Source organism: Chinchilla lanigera, unplaced genomic scaffold (genome assembly GCF_000276665.1).
Source record: "Chinchilla lanigera isolate Chin_1 unplaced genomic scaffold, ChiLan1.0 scaffold00051, whole genome shotgun sequence".
NCBI classification, from domain to species: domain Eukaryota; kingdom Metazoa; phylum Chordata; class Mammalia; order Rodentia; family Chinchillidae; genus Chinchilla; species Chinchilla lanigera.
Window position 1 is genome coordinate 3345562 of NW_004955452.1, and position 18472 is coordinate 3364033.

The 18472-nt window shown below is 42.6% G+C and overlaps 2 protein-coding genes across 6 annotated transcripts in view; both read right to left on the bottom strand.

Moving 5' to 3' along the window:
- Hnrnpr (heterogeneous nuclear ribonucleoprotein R) overlaps positions 1 to 9164 on the bottom strand; it is a 36190-nt gene extending 27026 nt beyond the window's left edge. For 2 of the 4 annotated variants that reach the window (XM_005394759.2, XM_013519518.1), the window contains exons 1-3: positions 9025 to 9118; positions 3263 to 3381; positions 2247 to 2354 (exon numbers count right to left, since the gene is read on the bottom strand). In XM_005394759.2, the coding sequence (XP_005394816.1) occupies positions 2247 to 2327 (81 nt within the window). In that variant the 5' untranslated portion in view covers positions 2328 to 2354; positions 3263 to 3381; positions 9025 to 9118. Of the gene's footprint in view, positions 1 to 2246; positions 2355 to 3262; positions 3382 to 5820; positions 5990 to 9024 lie in introns of all 4 variants that reach the window. The other 2 variants (XM_013519517.1, XM_005394754.2) reach the window with 2 other exon arrangements.
- LOC102012918 (atherin-like) lies at positions 6007 to 9014 on the bottom strand. Of its 2 annotated transcripts, none has more exons than XM_013519519.1 (2): positions 8601 to 9014; positions 6007 to 6510 (listed from the first exon to the last, which is right to left on the bottom strand). In XM_013519519.1, the coding sequence occupies exons 1-2, from the start codon at positions 8893 to 8895 to the stop codon at positions 6476 to 6478; spliced, it is 330 nt and encodes a 109-aa protein (XP_013374973.1). In that variant the 5' UTR covers positions 8896 to 9014; the 3' UTR covers positions 6007 to 6475. The 2 variants fall into 2 exon arrangements, with proteins under 2 accessions (XP_013374973.1, XP_005394809.1); XM_005394752.1 differs by having other exon boundaries at positions 8585 to 9014.
- Positions 9165 to 18472: the final 9308 nt, after the last annotated feature.

The following is an 18472-nucleotide window of genomic DNA, read 5'->3' on the forward strand; positions in this document are numbered from 1 at the left end:
TTTTAGATTTTAAAAACTCTACAGTATCAGCAAAACAGATTTTAGATACCATCACCAACCCTGGGATCCCAGAGATACATGCATTAAGCCTATTCTTCCAAAAGTTTTCCCGTTTTTTTTTTTTTCCTCAGTACCAGGGATTAAACCCAGGGTCTCTCTATAGCTCTAAGCTTTTCATTTTTATTTTGAGATAGTGCCTAACTAAGTCACCCAGGTGGCTTCCAACTTTTGATCCTACTCCTATCACAACCTCCCAGGAAGCTGGGATTATAAGAGTGTGCTATCACACCTAGTTTAAGGTTCTGTACTTCTAAACACAGAAATACATATAATATCTATAAATATAAACTATATGTGTATTATATAAATAACATGCAAATATGTGATATATATATTACATCTATAACATACTTTATCAAGCACAAATAGCTACCTTTAAGGAAATACTATATAAGTCTATTCAATGAATGTTAATAAGGCATTTTTAAATGAAGACTGGTACCTCAAATAAAACTTCGCTTAATTATTTTAAAACTTTATGCTGAGCACGGTGGCACATGCCTGTAATCCCAGCACTCGGGCAGCTGAGGCAGGAGGATTGCCACGAGTTCGAGCCCAGCCTGGGCTACATAGTGCATTCAAGGTCAGCTTCAACTATACAGCAAGACCCTGTCTCAAACCACTCACCCACAAAAACAAAATTTTTATAAGATGAAGTTATGCCATTTTACAGATTGAGGGGAAAAGTACAAAGGTACTGTATGTAAGTTAGTTACATGACAGGAATTACAAGTTCTATTTCCTATCTAAAACATAAACCACCCATACAAACAACTTCAATATTAAATAATATTAAATAACTATCTTACTTGGGAGGCTGAGGCAGGAGGATCTTTGCAAGTTCGAGACCAGCCTAGGCTACAAACTGAGCTCAAGGCCAACCTGAACTGCACAACGAGACTCGGTCTCAAAAAGACCAAAAAATAAATAAATAAATATTAAAAAATAACTATTTCAAATGAAAAAGTGTGCGTTGGGCATTTACTTCAGTGGTGGAGCATAGAGCTAGCTCTGGGTTATATCCCCACAAGGCTAGGCATCAACACCAATTTGACTAAAGAATTAGGGGAATTAGGCTCACTGGTTCTTCACTAAAAGCCTTATATTTACCTTTCAGAGCAGTTTACCTAAGGAATAACAATGATAATGGCTCACAGTTACCCAGTTCTTGCTACATCCTAGGCAAGATTCTAAGTGCTTTGCATATGTTAATTCATTTAATCCTCACAACTCTGTCAGGAGAACACAATTACTATTCCCATTCTACAAATAAAGAAACTGATTAAGTGAAAATTCAAAAGGAAAGAAGTAATTAAAATAACACCTCCTTATAGAAAGAAAAGTAAGATGCAGGCACCACTTAGTGGCACCGCCTGTCATCCCAGCACTCCAGAGTTCCAGGCAGGAGAATTGCTGTGGACTTCAAGACCAGCCTGAGCTACAAAGTGAGTTCAAGGCCAGCCTGAACTGTATAGTAAAACCCTGTCTCATAAGAAAAGAAAAAATAAAAAGCAGAAGGTGGTGACTAGCTTATAACCCAGTTCTCTGGGAAGCTAAGGCAGGCAAGCAACAACTTTGAACCCAATTGGTTAATTTAAGAAGGACTTTTTAAAAAGAGCTGGAGGGGATGGGGATTTAGCTCAGCGGCACAGTACCTGCCAGGCAAGCGCAAGATCCTGAGTTCTATTCCCGGTACAGGGAAAAAAAAAAAAAAAACAAGCCGGGCGTGGTGGTGCACGCCTGTAATCCCAGCTCTCGGGAGGCTGAGGCTGAAAAACTGTTGTGAGTTCGGGAGGCTGAGGCAGGAGGATTGTTGGGAGTTTGGGACCAGCCTGGTCTATAAAGTGAGCTCAAGACCAGCCTGAACTGCATAGCGAGACCCCATCTCAAAAAGACCAAAAATAAAAATAAAAAAAGAGCTGGGGATGTAGGGCAGTGCTGAATGGCCCTTAGTTCAATCCCCAGTACAGTAAAAACGACAGATAGGGAGGGGAGCAGGCAAGGAGGAAGGAAGAGAAGGCCTGCTTGGAAATAAAGTGAACCAAGAGACATTAGCAGATCAATCCACAAAGCTGTTTCAGAAGCATCAATAAATATGTCATTCATAGCCAGAAGAGCAAGGAATGAGGGCACATCTGCATTAAAGATTTTCACAGAACATTACAACTATTCTAGTCGCATATTACCTTGATCTTTGCTTCATCAGGTCCCTTTGTGGACTCCTGCACTTTGCTGCCCTGTTTCTCTCTTTGCCTGTAGGTCTTCATAACTCCACATAAAAATGCACTTTTGTTCTAAAACAGGTAAATAATTAAAAAAAAAAAGAATTACCAGGAATCTCTGAAGCATCAAATACATTATTAAATTCAAATTTCTGAAGACCAAAATTTTTGGCAGAGCATAGTGGCACATGCCTGTAATCCCAGAACTCAGGAGGCTGAAGCAAGAGGACTGCCATGGGTTCGAGGCCAGCCTGGACTACATAGTGAGTTCAAGACCAGCCTGAACACATAGTGAGACCATGCCTCAAAAAACAAAAACTGAAGACCAAAATCTAAAAATATTTATTCATTTAATAAATACTTGCTGAGTGGTTACTATGTGTGAAGACTGAGCAGACAGCACTAAGACAGTGCAGACCTTAGGGTTTATTGTCTATACTGGGAAGTCTTCCATTTGTTGATATTTAACTGAATCTGGACTATTTTGCCAGATGGCTGAAGGCCTTCCTCCCACCAACATTATTTCCCTCCAAGATAATAAAACAGGATCAGATAATACAAAAATGTAAAAAATCTGAGCAATTCAAACATGTAAAAACCCAATAGTAACAATCATCCAACCTTGGTTTTAAGTTTTTAAAGTAACTTACTACACACAATGCAAAAGGGAGATTTTTGCTTTACAGTTGTACCTCTGAAACTCTTTCCTGGGGCTGGGGATATAGCTCAGTGGCATAAGCGCCTGCCTGGCAAGCGCAAGGCTGTGAGTTTGATCCTTGGTAGCGCAAAAAAAAAAAAAAAGTGCTCACTTCAGCAGCACATATACTGAAACTCTTTCCTATGGGTATTTTTTTCCCCAACTTTTCTAAAGGACAAGTAGTCACAAACAAGACTACTCCTCAAGGTGGGGGAAAATACTGTAATGGGAAAATAATTTCAGAAAACTAACCGTTCAAAGACATTTCTGAGAATAACCTTACCTGAACATGTGATAAGTCACTTTCCTTGAACTGTTGCAGCACAGACAGAGCTCCTTCTTCATTAAACTCCCTGAGAGCATCAATTGCTCTTTCATCAAGATCGACATAAGCTACCAATCCTAAAAATTAAATTAAAATGGGGTAACATTATTGCAATAAAAGGGGTAAGCTAAACTGTCCTATTAAAAGTCTGTTAAGAATTGTATATACTGTTACTAACTACATATGCAGCTATACAAATACTATATAAAAAAGCTGAGTGCAATAACTATGAAAATGACAGAGAAAATGTCAACAGCTATAAACATTAATTCCACCCACAAAAAAAGCCTAAAACTCATTTCCAACTCACTATTAAATCTTAAAAAGTTAAATCTGATGTACACACTGTACTACAGATTAAACATTCATGTAACAAATTTTGGTTTCTGTTAAGAATGGTTAAGAACACGCTGTATTTCCCAAGGATAAACCTTCAAAGTATGGATTGCCATAGCTGTTTACTACATAAGAGGTGGGAAAAAATATGAGAACCAATTTTATTGTTTCCACTCTCCAAAAAGTGTCAAAAGCTTTCCCTCCTCAGCACCAATGATAAACTGAAATCCATTTAACTGAACATCTATTTTGCTGCAATCAGAATGTGGAAAGGCATAATTTAAAACTCTTTGAAAATTCAAATGCAGCTTGATTAATCAATTCTGAAAGTCATATTTTAAGGCATTCTTTTTCTTCTGAGGTAACAAGCTGAGATTTAAAAGATGCTGCGGCATTCACAACACTGTCAATAATGACAATATTTTTCAAATGGCAGTAAGAATTTTATGGACTTACAAGTAAACTATATAGGAAATATACGCACACAATTCTACATATGTAGTATTGTACATTTAACTCCACAAGAACAACTACTAAGTTTTTTGGGTTTTTTCTTGGGGGGGAGGTGGCCAGGAATTGAACCCAGGGCCTTTGCACTGAGCTATTTCTCCAGCCTTTTCTACTTTTTTTGAGACAGAGTCTCACTAAATTGCCCAGGCGGGACTCAAGACTTGCAATCCTCCTGCCTCAGCTTCCTAAAGTGCTGGGATTATAGGCATGTGCCACCACACCAGGGATCTACCAAATTTTAAATAGAATTTCTTGATACTGTTAAGTCTGTGTTACAATTTGTCTCTATATATAAGTAATCTATTTCAGAATTGATCCAATGGAAAATGGAAATATTTGACAGATTAAGCCCACATGAACTAACTCAAAAGTGACTCCATTTTGGTAAAGCCAAAAGGAACTTTATTTCTTACAGTAAATAAATTTTAAAGATAAAGTAGTTGCAAAATTACTTTTTAAAGCTCAAAATGAGCATGCCTGAATAACTGGGAGTTTTCCTACTTTAATATTCAATACCACCACCCAAAGCCACAACTCAGGACACTCATCAATCCATTCTGTCAATCCAATCCTATACCCAAACCATCAGCCTCTTAGCAATGACAAAACACTCTCCAGGAGAGCATCTCTAAGCAGATCACTGCCAATTCTCTAGGCAGACTGTCACAGAAAGTTCCTGAGGACTGATTTTCAAATGAGACCATTACCCAGGAGTCATTTTTGTAAGCCATTGTAAGTCATTTTAGTCTAAAACATCCTGAGCTGGCCAGACTTAACAATTTTTAAGGATGACAAGGTAAAAATAAAATCCAGCTTGTCTACTGTAGTGAAGACACATTTGTGAGTGAGACAATTCAGTTTGTTCAAAATCAATCTCTCTCTCTCTTTCTCTCTCTCTCTCTCTCTCTCTCTCTCATGCTCTCTCTCAATAGGCACACAAAACACAGCGGAAGAAAGTTTCCATCTATGGCCCCAAAGGACAAGGACACATTTATTTACGAACAACGCTCCCTAAGGATAAATATTTCTCTCTTTAAAACTTCAAACCGCTTACAACCAACCATATTAAGATGTCAAATTTGCTTTAGCACTTAACCATGGGACTTCTGGATTTTAAAAAAAGCAGCTGTTACAAACCAAACACTTCCAAATTATTGAGAGATGTGGATTTCTGTCTATTTGACACTAGACAGGCCACAAACTCTCAAGGAGTCTGACATTTAATATCGTTTCAGACAATACAGTCTAACTACTCCTCTTATTACGCCACCTAATAAGACCTAAGCTATTTTAACAATCACTTTTTAAAAGATAAAAGTAGAAAAGTAAAAGCAAAATGATCACTAATTTCAGTTAAGGGGGAAAAAATGCAAAATTTGGTATGCTGAAACATACATTTTAATTGGTGGTAAATCTAAAACAAATTGATGTACTGTTCTGTAACAACTAAGACTGCATATTCAACACTAAGAAAGCTTCAAAATAATGAAATAAGAATATCAAAGTCAAACCCAGTACTGTATGTCCTCAATGAAGGGAAAGTAACAATATTCAACTCTACACAGATCAGAAACAGTAAGCATTATTTAACCTTAAAAAAAATCTATAAAATTCAAAGTGGTTTGCCCTCACTTTCATAACCAGTCAGAAACAAGAAATGCATATTATACCTGTCTGAAATATTTCATCAAGTCTTTCTGCCACCTTCTGTGGGAGGCCTGCCTCTATCAGTGTCTTGTAGTGTTCTGTGTGAGTTACACTGGAAGTATCCATTGGTTCTTCCTCTTCTTTTAACTGTACCGCATTACCATTCACCTGATTAGCCATTTTATTATGCTGCTGGAAAAAATTCAGGAGCTATATTACATTAAGCCAGAAATAACTAGTTTGTAGGACAATGCATGATTTATCTAAACTAATTTGTACACATGCTGCTAATAACCTCTATCCAAAATAATACTTTATGCCTTTGGTGATGTATCTGACCTAAATTTTCAGTAATAATTCTGTAAAACTGTAGAAAATGTACATGGAAGCATAGATTTTAAGGAACTTCATGTACACTCAGGTTAATAAAGGCTTGACTTTATTGAAGGTAGAATGCTCATTAACAAAAGCAGCTGTTGTGTCCTGGTGAGCAGATCAACAAATCACAAGATCCTAAAAGCCCCTCAGCTCTCAATTCATATACAGTTTTTAGAAGTTTGGTTTAAAAACAGAATGAACACCCACAGACCACTTAATCAAGTTTTAAGAACTTGCCAATTTTCCTGGCTCTGCTTCAAATACAATATAGGTGTGAAATAAGTCCCTGCTGTCTCTAGTTCAACATGCTGATGGCTTGGGTTTTCTCCACCTCACTTAAAACAAAAAAACACAACTTTCACATTAAGTTTTACTCTAAGATTAATTTGCTATTCCCATTCACAGATTTAAAAGAAAAAATGACCAAGTTTAAAAGCTAAAGACAATTGTTTTAAATCTACATAAAAGTGAGCTATAATTGAGGTTGCTTCTTTAAAAAAAATCACGAGTATATATTGAATTTTTCAAATCAGTAAAATAAGTATGTAAAAACATATTGAAGAATGGACAACTAACTTCTTCCAAATAATTTCAACAAACACTACCTAATTTGAACAAACTTCAGTCCTATTCCTGAGGTTAACCTCTCAAAAACCATTTTGTATGTTCAGCCTATACGTTATGTTGGAACGAACCAATTCCCTGAAGAGAGTAAGTAATAAAACCATACAAGACCAGTCTCTATATTGCCTCAAAAGTCAGGGAATTAAAGTGCATTTGTCTATGGAAAATTATAATGTGAAGATAACAGGCCAGCAGAATAACGACATTGCAGCACACACTGAAATAAAAGACACAAAGGAGGATCTCAAGAAAATGCCTTTTTCTTGAAGAAACTCAAGAAACCTCATCAGCTATAAAGAAAATACAAATCTCCTTTAAAAAGGCACTAAGACAACTTAAGATAACCACACTTCCAGACTGCTTATCAAACGCTGTGCAAATGCACCAGGTGCAGTTCTCTGTCTTGAAACAACTTTTCAAAGTCCACGGTTAATGAAAAAGACCAAGGCGGGAAAGAGGTAATAGCAGGAAAAAGGAAAATGAAGGAAGTGTTACTCTGAAAATGAGATAAATACCAATGACTTCTCATGATCACAAAACAGTAAGACTGGATAGTTCTCTCATGTCTACAGAGACGCAGACTGTGGTTCAATTCTGGGTAGCTAAATGCTTCAAAATCTCTTTGGGAACATATAGTTCTGTTCTTCCCAGCACCCCCGCCCCCATACTACCTCTTAAGATCATCAGAACTCAGAAGTTCTCAGTATCACAAGACCCTCACAGCATTGCACCTGGGAATACTACTAGTTACAGAAAAGAGGCAAATTTTTAACAGCAAAGTTCAATGACCATCTGTTAAGGTTTTCTTTTTTTTTTTTTTTTTTTAATGTGTAAAGCAAAAAGACAAATTATGTATTAAGCACAAGATAGAAATATTCATGACCACCAATTCATTGCAAAAGATCGAGAAGTTGAAACTGGGTTAAAATTTTCCAAACAAAAGTTTGTAAACGTTAACAAAAAATGTAAAATAATTAGATTCCAGAAAATAAAACCTTCAGATCAAGGAAAAAAACCTCTCTTCAAGCCGAATACAAAGTACTCATTTAAAAGACTTTTATGTCATTTGAGACCATTTAAAACTCTTGTCAATTCAACACAATGCCACATAGCCAAACCATATTTCTGGATGCAGCAAATATACTAAGGTGACTGGAGTCGTTGGACCTACACATTTTTTTTTGCAAAAAGTAGGCAATTTAAATAAGATTAAAAGGGGCTGCTGGGAGATTTGTAAGTCCGTACTAGTTCCTCCCTGATATTTTTCTGAACATCTCTGTGCAAATTCTTCATGTCAAGAGACGGGCTTTTAAAGAACTAACGAAATGAAATCTAGCGGGTTCTCTCACGGCTCAGGAGTGTCAAGCCCTTACCCTACGACTGACTCATGGGGCATAAATCCAGCCTCTTGAGAACAGTAAAAATCTCTAACAAGTCATGTGAAAGGGCTGTACCTTTCAAAACCCTTTGGCTTCGTTATTTAATTTTGGCAATACGGTTACTACCGTGTAAGAAAAAGGATCGCTTTTCCAATTTGGTGCGCCTCTGACATTCTCAGAATTCTCTCGGGCGCCACGTGAAGCCTAAGTTTCACGGCCTCTCATAGTCATTTTTTCCTTCAAATCTCGGCTCGCAGCATGCAGAATGGGGGAGGGGAGGGAGGCTTCCCACAGAAATCTGCCTTCCAGCTTCTGCTCACACACAAAAAGTTTTCTCCGGGCTCAGGTATCCCTGGGATCTGCACCCCGCCCTCTGCCCACCCCACCCGCTCAAGCCCGACCCGACCCGTTCGTTGATCGACCCATCCCACTCGAAACCCGGCCGGGCCGAGACGGGAGCGGGCTGCCCCGGCGTGGGGAAGCCGATGGGACCCGGACGCCTCGGGTTTTTCGCAGGGCCGGGCCGTGCTGCAGGGAGCGGCGGGCGGAGGCGGGAAAAGCACGCCCGGCGCGGCAGGCCGCGGAGAGGGCGCCCGGCGGGCCGGACGGAGGGACGGGCACGGGAGGGGGGGGGGGGGATGAGCGCGGGCCAGGAGGCACCTCGGCCGGGCTGGGCCCACAGCGGCACGCCGGAGGCCGAAGCCGCCCCCAGCCCATCCCCACCCCCACCCCCGGGGCCTCGGAGCGAAAACGAAACTAGGGACAAGGCGCCGAGCCTGGGCCGGACCCAGTCGGGTCGGATCGCAGCTCCCGGCTCCTCCCCCCAAGGGCCGGCGCAAGACTCACCAGGGCAGAGCTGGGGCCGGCGGCCGGGCCCGTGAGAATCAGCGCGAGGCGCTTTGAAAACGACTAGAAATGGCGCGCGCGCCACCCCCTCCCCCCCTCATGGACAGAGACGCGATCCCGGCAGCACGCGGGGTTTCCCGGAACTGCTTCCAGGGACTCCGTGGCGCCGAGCAATCACCTCCCGAGGTGTTCTGACAGGCACCTCCGACGACCAATACTAATGAGGCGAAGCGGCCCTTGCCGGACGAGTAGAGAGCCAATCGGTGCAGCTGTCGGCTGAACCAATGAGGGCCCTCAGCGCCCCTGGCTGGGGCGCCTCCGGGGCGGGGGCAGGCACACAAAGGGGTCTGTGGTGGGAGTCCCTGGTAGTAACGAGGCTGCGGGGCACTAGGCCCCGGGATAGCCGAGGCCCCTCCCTCCGCGTCCGCTGCGGGTTCGTGGCTGAAAATCTAGGCCTCGCGCCGCCGCGTGGCCGCATCAGAGCCCGCCCCCTACGGTCCGCGCCGGTCCCACTCCGCCATGGCACTCCCGCCCGGGAGCCGGGGCTGCAGCGCCGGGAATCCAGCGCCGGGAATCCCTGGCGCTCCAGACACGCCCATCCTCACGCTCCGTTCCCTCTTTAGGTCATCGTTTTGGCTCTAGTTAGAGTACGATTTAAGACTGACTTGCCTCCTCGTTTTGCTGGAGAATTCTGTATAGAAAATCAGCCTTTGGAAGGATGTGCGAACTGCTGCTTTCTCTTTCAGGCTCCTTTCCAAACATCATTGATGGCAGCATGGATAAATCATCAAGTAGCCATGGCTCAAGAGCAGTGTGTAGCTCAAGTGTTACGGCAGGGACCTTTCCCCACCCGTTTTGGAGCTGATTAATATTTATTAAGTAGATAGGGCACTTAGGTCCATCTATGAAGCCAAAAGAGCTACGAAGGGGAAAGGGTTAATTGACTAATAACTGTTACTCTTCAACCTGTTTTTCTCACCTTTTACCCCTACTGGTTTTTTGCCTGTCCTCACCTTAATCCAAACCTACCTCACCCCACAGAAACATTCCCCTCTCCCTTGTGAACAGCCAGCCCTTACCTCCCGTTATGGTTCGCGTCTGGGTGTATCCCCCCAATGCTTCGTGCAGTCATGGGGCGGGCTTCGAGAGTTTATGATTGATTCATGGTCCAATGTCGGGATTATAAGTGTGAGGGCTACACCCGGCCTGGGGCAGGCAGTTTGCATGCAATATAAGGAACCGAAAGAGGCTGCTTACTACCGTCCCCGCCCCCTTTTGCTCTTGTTGCTTTTGCTGTCTTTCGCTGCCGTGAACTGTTGCCCTCTGCCATGTGCCACCTGCTTTGGAGCCAGCCAATATGGACTGAAACCTCCACAAACTGTGCGCTAAGTAAACCTTACCTTCCTTAAGTTTGGGCATCAGGTAGTTTGTCCCAGCAAGGAGAGAAAAGTAACCGAGACACTTCCCAACCCCAACCTCCGGCTGCCCAACCTTGGTGCGGGGGCGGGGGTGGGGGCGGCCAAGGTCAAGTGGTCTGCAGGATTTACAGATGCACTCCACTGGAGCACCGAGCATCTCAGAACCTATAAACCAAAATTTCATTACTGTTAACCTATTGTGGTTTGAAGGTGCCCCTCAAAAACCATGTGTTGAACTGGCACACTCTATAATCCCAGCACTCTGGGAGGCTGAGACAGAAGGGTTGTAAGTTCCAGGCCTATGTGAGCCACTTTTTAAAAACAGTACTGGGAAAAAATAAATACATAAAAAATAATAAAATAAAAACAGTGTTGGGGACTGAACCCAAGTCCTTCCCACTGAGCTAAAAGCCCCCATCCCCGCCCCTTTTTTGAAGCCAGGTCTCCTTAAATCGCTAAATTGTGCAGGACAGGCTGCAATTTGCAATCCTCCAATCTCAACCTCCCAGAATGCTGGAATTATACAGACTTACAAGTGCCCTGATGTCCACTTTCGTTAACATTTGTTAAGTACTCACCATGTTACCTCCTTAAGGGAGACACTTAAGGGTGAAGTCAGAGCAGAGACCCAAACGCTAGTGTAACTCCTGATTCCTCTCCATCATTACACTACACCAACAGAAGAGATTAATCAAAACTAGTAAAGTGCTGCATTTGGTGGCACATTCCTGTAATCCCAGTGCGCTGTAGGATCGCAAACTCAAGGCCAGTACAGGCAGTGTAACGATTTAGTGAGAGCCTGTCTCAAAAAAAAAAAAAAAGGGTGGGGGTGTAGTTCAGTGGGAGAGCCCCCTGGGTTCAACACCAAATACCACAAAGGAAAGGAAAGAAAGATTTAAATAAATCAACTTTTAAATCCAGGGAGGACTGTCAAATCTAATTTAAGAGTACTGAACACTTGGTCACAACATTCTGCCGTTCCGCAGCAAGGGAATTGCCTGGCAACTCCCCACTGGGACTTCAGTGCCCTCACCCACTGACACTAAATTCTGCAGATAGTCACAGGCAGCAGTAGTGGTTGATGCCTAAATTCCAGAAATCACATTCTAGGAGATGTTATATGTAACTCCTTTGAATTTTTTTTTCAGACATTTTCTCACTATGTAGTTTTCAAGCTGGCCTTGAAGTCACTGTGTAGCCCGAACAGATCTTGAATTCATGGTGATCCTCCTGCTTCAGCTTCCCAAGTGCTGGGACTACAAACCAGTACCACTGTGCCTGGATTGAATTCTAATTATGTTAAGGCTTTCTTATAGGCAGGCAGAAGAGCTATCTGGCACAAATCTTTTATGGAGGTTGTTACTCTAACCTTTTAACTAAAACCCATTAGAGTATAAGGTCCTGAGTTCAATTTCTGGTACAAAAAAAAAAAAAAAAAAAAAAGGAATTCTAAGATAGTATTATCCATATTCAAGTACAAGTTAAATGTACAAGTTCAAAAATCAGATTGTATCAGGAATGGGCGTCCTATTCCCAACTTCCGTGTGATTGGATGGAGTAATCATAATATTCACTATAGCTTGCATATGTTTTGGAAATTCAATAAACCACTACGAAATGGATATAAGCGAACTCCGTAATTAAATTCTCATTACCTTTAAGTTAAGATATCCATTAGACAAGGGGAATATGCTCTCTAGTCACCATTAATAATAAGCATAATATTTAGAGTTTTCCATTTACAGAGTTTCAAATACTGAATCTCATTACACATTTTTGCTGCATTTAGATAGTTTGATTTTATTTTATTTTTTGGTCTTTTTGAGACAGGGTCTTGCTATGCAGTTCAGGCTGACCTTGAGCTTATTTTGTAGCCCAGGCTGGTCTCAAACTCAGCAACAATCCTCCTGCCTCAGCCTCCCAAGTGCTGAGATTACAGGTGTGAGCTACCACACCTGGCAATTTGGATAGTTTGAAATTGACACACCCTTTGCCCCGTGACTCTCCTCCCTTCCTTCCTCCCTGGGTTCTGCAGTCCTTCCTTCTGGGTCCTTTCCCCATGTCCATCCGTATCTGTAGGATTCCATCCTTCCTTACATTTTCTCATTTCATCAGGGTCATCTCATTCCCCTTGTGTGGTTTTCCTGCTGTTACCATTTTCGCACTAGCTAGTCTCATTTCTTTTTCTAAAGCTCCACTTCTGGTTCTGAGCTCTGGACTTACATTTTAAAATGCCTGCTAGGTATATGATAACACATAATAGGTTTCTCAGACTCAGCAGCTGGCCTCTAGAGGTGATTTTTATCTTCAGCCACTGAATCCCTTCCTCACAGAGCTCTATCCACACCGTTCACTGGCGGCTCCTCCTGTCCTGTCTGCTGCCTCAGCACCTTTTCATTTGCTTTTCAGAAAACGCAGTACTAAGAATACTTTGCTGCCAGTCTACTCAGTGGGCACTCTGCTCAGATGTGGAGGTGGGGGTCTGGAGATGACCCAGGCCTTATGCAAGCTAGGCAAACGCTCTCCCACTGAACTGTGCCCCAAACCAGATGATATCTCTGGACGGCACCCTAAAAGCAGCCTCACTCACTCATTTTATTTCTCCATTGTACTAGTTACCACCTTGATATATATATAGATATAGATATAGATCTATACAGATATAAATAAAATCTTTACTGCCTTCTCCAAGCATAAGCTCACCAAGGACAGAATCTTTGTCTCATTAACCTTATGCCAAGCACATGAGTTGATGCTCCACAGACTTCTGCTAAATACCTTAATTAACTCAGAGCCTTTGGCACCATCCCACACTCTCCTTTGTGTATTCTGGTTCTGCAAATAGTATATTCACCCATCCAACCACTCACCTCAGAAATCTGGATTTTGGAAAGGAGGGCAAAGGGATGAAAAAAGGAGATATCTTACATGTACCAGCTCCCCATGGTGAATGTAATCACTATGTACTGCAAACATGTAGAAAGAAAGGAAGGAAGGGAGGAAAGAAGGAAGGAAGAAAAAAAGAAAGGAAGAAAAAGGAAGGAAGGAAGGAAGGAAGGAAGGAAGGAAGGAAGGAAGAAAAAAAGAAAGGAAGGAAGGAAGGAAGAAAAAAAGTCAAAGCAAGGGGTTTGGTTAATACAAAAATCTGGATTTCTCATAGGTTCTGACTCTGATAAATCCCTCATGGAAATGTTGGAACTGAACTGAAGCTAGAATAGAGTGGAGGCTGCCTGCTTCTCTTTCTGCTCTGGCTCCATGCTGTTCCGGCAATTCCCCCCAAACCATACGTCTGGCAGGCAGTCTAGCGTGCAGGTCCAAACTCTCCATCCGCCTCCAGCTCTCAAGGTATGTACAGGTAGGTTGATTTGCTCTCAAGAGAATGAACATGAAGATGAGGACTGGAAGTGGCTTGTTTGTTTGGGCAAAGAATTCCAAGGGCCTTGGTTGCTTGGAATTTGTGATCTAGACAAAGGAAGCCATGCATGGTGATGCATGTCTGTAATCCCAGCATTCTGGGTGGCCGAGTCAGCAGGAGGACTGCAAATTAAAGTCGAGCATATGCAACTTTTTTTTTTCTTTTTTCTTTCTGTCTTTTTGAGACAGGGTTTCAGTATGCAGTTCAGACTGGCCTTAAACTCACTTTGTAGTGATCCTCCTCCCTCAGCCTCCTGAATGTTGGGATTACAAGCATGGGCCACCACACCAAGCCCCTAGCCTATGCAATTTAATAATTTATTGAGCTCTTGTCTCAAAATAAAAAATGAGAGTAGAGCTGGTGATATAGCTCTGAAGGAAAGCCCTGGGTTCAATGTGGGGAGCAAGGTGGAAAAAGAAGACAGCAGAGTGAGCTGTGGATGGGTATGTATCCTTGGCTGCAGTAGAAAAGCAGCACCTGGAGGAGGGCCAAGACAGGGCTTTCTGCAGAGCAGGGCCAAAGAGGCAGGTACGCCCGCAGTATCGCCTGGGATAAAGCCACACTCCAGTCAAGGGCGCATGTATGCAAACAACCCTGAAGTCCAGAAAGCCTTCTGCTTCCCTCCTTCGCCTAAAAACAGAAGATTGAAGTTTCATGCCTCAAGAGCTACAAATGTGGAGATTTAGAAAAGGAAATCTTGGGTAAAAATCCTATCAGAATACTGGATTTCATCAAAACTTAGAACTTGAGTTCTTTAGAAGACACTATTAAAAGAATAAAAAGATAGCGAGATGTGGTGGAATATGCCCATAACCCCAGCACTCTGGGAGGTTTAAGCAGGAAGAACACAAGTTTGAGCCCAGCCTGAGCAATTTAGTGAGACTGTCTGAAAAAAAGGTTGGAGGGGTAAAAGGCCTTAGGTTCCATACCCAGCACTGAAGGAGGAGGGAGGGAGACCGAGGGGGGGCAGAGAGAGAGAGAGCAAGAGAGTGCAGAACGTGGGACCTTCCCCAAATACTGATAATCCTTTAGAGAATTCAGAGACTGGCCAAAGGCCAAACTGAAAGCAAATAGTTGGGGCTGGGGTATAGCTCAGTGGTACAGAGCCCGCCTGGGAAGTGCAAGGTCCTGAGTTTGGTTCCTTGTTAAAAAAAAAAAAAAAAGCCAGAAAAAAAGAAAGCAAATAGTTGAGTTCTGCACAAGCTCTTCCAATTGAGACCCAAACTTGCAATGTGGTTCCAAGTTGCCAGAGGAAGACCCTATTCCTAGACGACAGTCTGAAGATGACAATGATTCATCATCATTAAGTACAGCAGCAGTCAGGGCCAGTCTGTCTTTATCCCAGCTTCACTTTGGTGGGGGTGGGGTGGGTGGGGGTGGTGGTGAGGGGTGTCTTAGATGGGTCACATCACCTCTGGATGCACCTTCTTCCTCTTGCATAAATCCCCACCAGATGTCCCAGTCAGAGAAATTTCTACAGGTTTGTTTTTTTCTTTAATGAGTAGCTTGGTGTGACCATAAGTCAGAAATAAGATCCTCAGCTTTACTGAAGGAAAATGAAGTTTATAATATTCTCCTCATATCTATTCAAGAAATACTTGTTGCCTGTCTACGGTAGATCAAACATTTGCTAGGGGTACAATGGTGAACAAGACATGGTGACTTCAAAGATATCAAAATGTGGTTGGGCGTGGCACGTGCCTATAATGCCAGCACTCAGGAGGCTGAGGCATAGAAATTCATTGCCATGTGTTTGAGGCCAGCCTGGGCTACATAGAAAGACCCTGTCTTTTTTTTTTTTTTTTTTTTTTTTGGTACTGGGAATCGAACTCATGACCTTGCACTTGCCAGGCAAGCGCTGTGCCGCTGAGCTAAATCCCCAGCCCCTGAAAGACCCTGTTTAAAAAAAAAAAAAATCAAAGTTTTATGGAAGAGACAAAAAAGTAAAGCAGCAATTACAAGTCAAGGATAAAGTATTTTGACTGGGATTAAAGACAGGAAAAACAGAAAAGGGACATCTGACCTGATCTTGTAGAACCAGGAAAGATTTTGGGGAGCAAGCCTGGTTGAAGACCTGAGGGATGAAGAGGAGCTGGCCAGGAGAGGGGAGAGGGAAGACACTGGGGTGTTGTAAGTGCCTGGAAAGTAGGGAGAATGGGGGATGGGGAGTGGGCTCCGAGTGACGCCCTCACAAGCTCCTTACCCACTGTCTGCTGTGCGCAATGGAAAGCATGAATTTATTTTTCAAATCTAACTATTTATTTATTTTTATGATTGAACCAGTCTCATGCATACTAAGCAAGTGCTCTACCCACTGAGCTATAACCTCAACCCTGGTGCTGGGTATGGAATTTAGGGCACAGAGAGGCTTCTTCATAGAAGAGTAGCATGAAGGTAAAGGGATTTGCCTTTCAGAAAGATCTTCAGAACTACAGCAAGAGAGGAGACTGAAGGGTGTCAAAATAGAGACTCATTAGGAGCTCATTCAGTAAGCAGAATGCGTTCCAGTCACTATCTAAATAATTGCTAGTATTCTGAGTTGTTATCTCATTAATCTTTGCAACTTGATGAGGAAGATATAAAGATATAATTTCTTATTTAAGGGTGGGGAATCCAAGAAACAGGAAAACTAAGTAATTGCCCAAAGTCAAGTAGTAGTAATAGAAGGAAGGAGAGAGGTTTTGAAATATTTGGGAAATGGCATGCACGGGACCATAGGACTTATCACACAACTGATATTCACTACTGGCTCGAGGAGGTGGCTAAAGGAACAGGCATTAAAAATGATATGCAAGTCTGTCCTGGGTAACTAAGCAATGACTGAGTTAAGGAGACAGGAGGAGCAGGAGGGAGTGATGGGAGAAAGGAGCAAGTTGAGTGTGAGGTTGGAGCTTGAGTTGCCACACTAATTCCCATCTGGAACCACTCAGAAGGCAGCTGCAAGGGCTGCTGAAATTCAAAGTGAGGCTTTGGTGCCATTGATCTGAATTTCTGCCAGGAGGAAAGATAAAGTACCACCATCACCTTTGGATAAACCGAAAATGATTCAACTTTAAAAAACAAAGCATTGGGCCAGGGATGTAGCTCAGTGGCGCGGCGACTGCCTCCCAAGCAAGAGACCCTGAGTTCAATTCCCGGTACAAAAACAAACCAAAAACAAACACAAAGCATTTAGGAAAACAATACAATATGACTTCCCTCAAAAGCCTTTTATTTCATTACAGGTTTTTTTTTTTTTCATTACTTTTACCCCCACACACACACACACACAACAGCCTGTTATTTTTTGAGACAGGGTCTTGCTAAATTGCCCCGGGCTGGGCTTGAACTCTTGATCCTCCTGTCTCAAACTCCCAGAGTGCTGGGATTATAGGCTCTACCACCATGGTTCCCTTAAGATGTCTACAGTGTTTTTTTTTTTTTTTTTTTTTGAGACAGGGTCTCCCTTAGGTGGCCCAAGCTGGCCTTGAATTGGAGGCAATCCTCCTGCCTCAGCCTCCCTAAAGCTGGAATTACAGGCCTGCAGCACCACACTCTGCTCCACAGTTCCTTATCTTGAAGCCTCCTATATATAGGTAAGCAGGCTGAACCCTGCTACTCTGTTGCAGAGTTAGGTATCTAACAAAGGCTTGGTAGGAGTCCATCTCCCCCCAGGGAATAAAAATCCCTTTGTAGCCATACCAACCTCTAAAATGCCAAGGAACCTCTTAGCAAATTACCATTTTAGTGCCCTCAGTGGGGGGGGCCTAATGGCCTGGAAATACTGCCCTAACCTATGGCTAGCCTCCCAGAGGACAGTTCACTCAGAAGGAAATTTGTTTTGATAATAATAACAATAGTGAAATATTAACATATCAAATACCCTTTTGGGGGGAGGCTCCTAAACAACACCTTGGGCGAATTAGCATTTTCCTTTAACTTTCTTTCCTAGCAATAAAAAAATGCTGAATACATAGAAAGGAGAAAAAGAGGGGTTTGTTTTTGGTGCTGGAGATTAAACCGAAGGCTGAGTAAACACTGAATTGCTGAGCTACACTCCCAGCCTTTTTAAGTAAGAGAGGGGGCCTCACTGCATTGCCCAGGCAGACTTAACACCCAGTTTAAGCGATTCCCCAGCCCAACCTCCAGAGTAGCTGGAAGTACAGGCCTACACCACTGTGCCCAGCGGAATCAGTTTTAAAATTCTTTTGGATGAAAATCTCTTCTTTTCCAAGATTTGGCTATAGGGTTATCTTTCATATTTGTATTTTCCCCCAATATAAAGATTAAAACAGGGGGCTGGGGATTTAGCTCAGCAGCAAAGCACCTGCCTGGCAAGTGCAAGGTCGTGAGTTCGGTTCCCGGTACCGGAGAAAAACCAAAAACCAAAAAAAAAAAAAAGATTAAAACACTTTTACACATTACCTTGGCTGGATGTCCATTTAAAAATAAATAAAAAGATCTTTGGGCTGGAGATACAGTTCAGTGGTAGAGTACTTGGGTTCAAACCCAGTATTGTAAGGTAAAATAGGAAGGAAGGGAGCGAGGGGCGGGGAGGGAAGGAATCATAAGAGAAAACTACTTGCAAACAATCTCAAAGTTGCCGTCACATTTGAGTAATACATAATCGAAGATA

Coding starts and splice junctions, on each gene's coding strand:
- LOC102012918 (XM_005394752.1), bottom strand. CDS start 8,895: ATGGGCTGGGGGCGGCTTCGGCCTCCGGCGTGCCGCTGTGGGCCCAGC. Junction 6,511..8,584: donor ATGGGTCGATCAACGAACGG/GTCGGGTCGGGC, acceptor TTTTGTTTTAAG/TGAGGTGGAGAAAACCCAAG.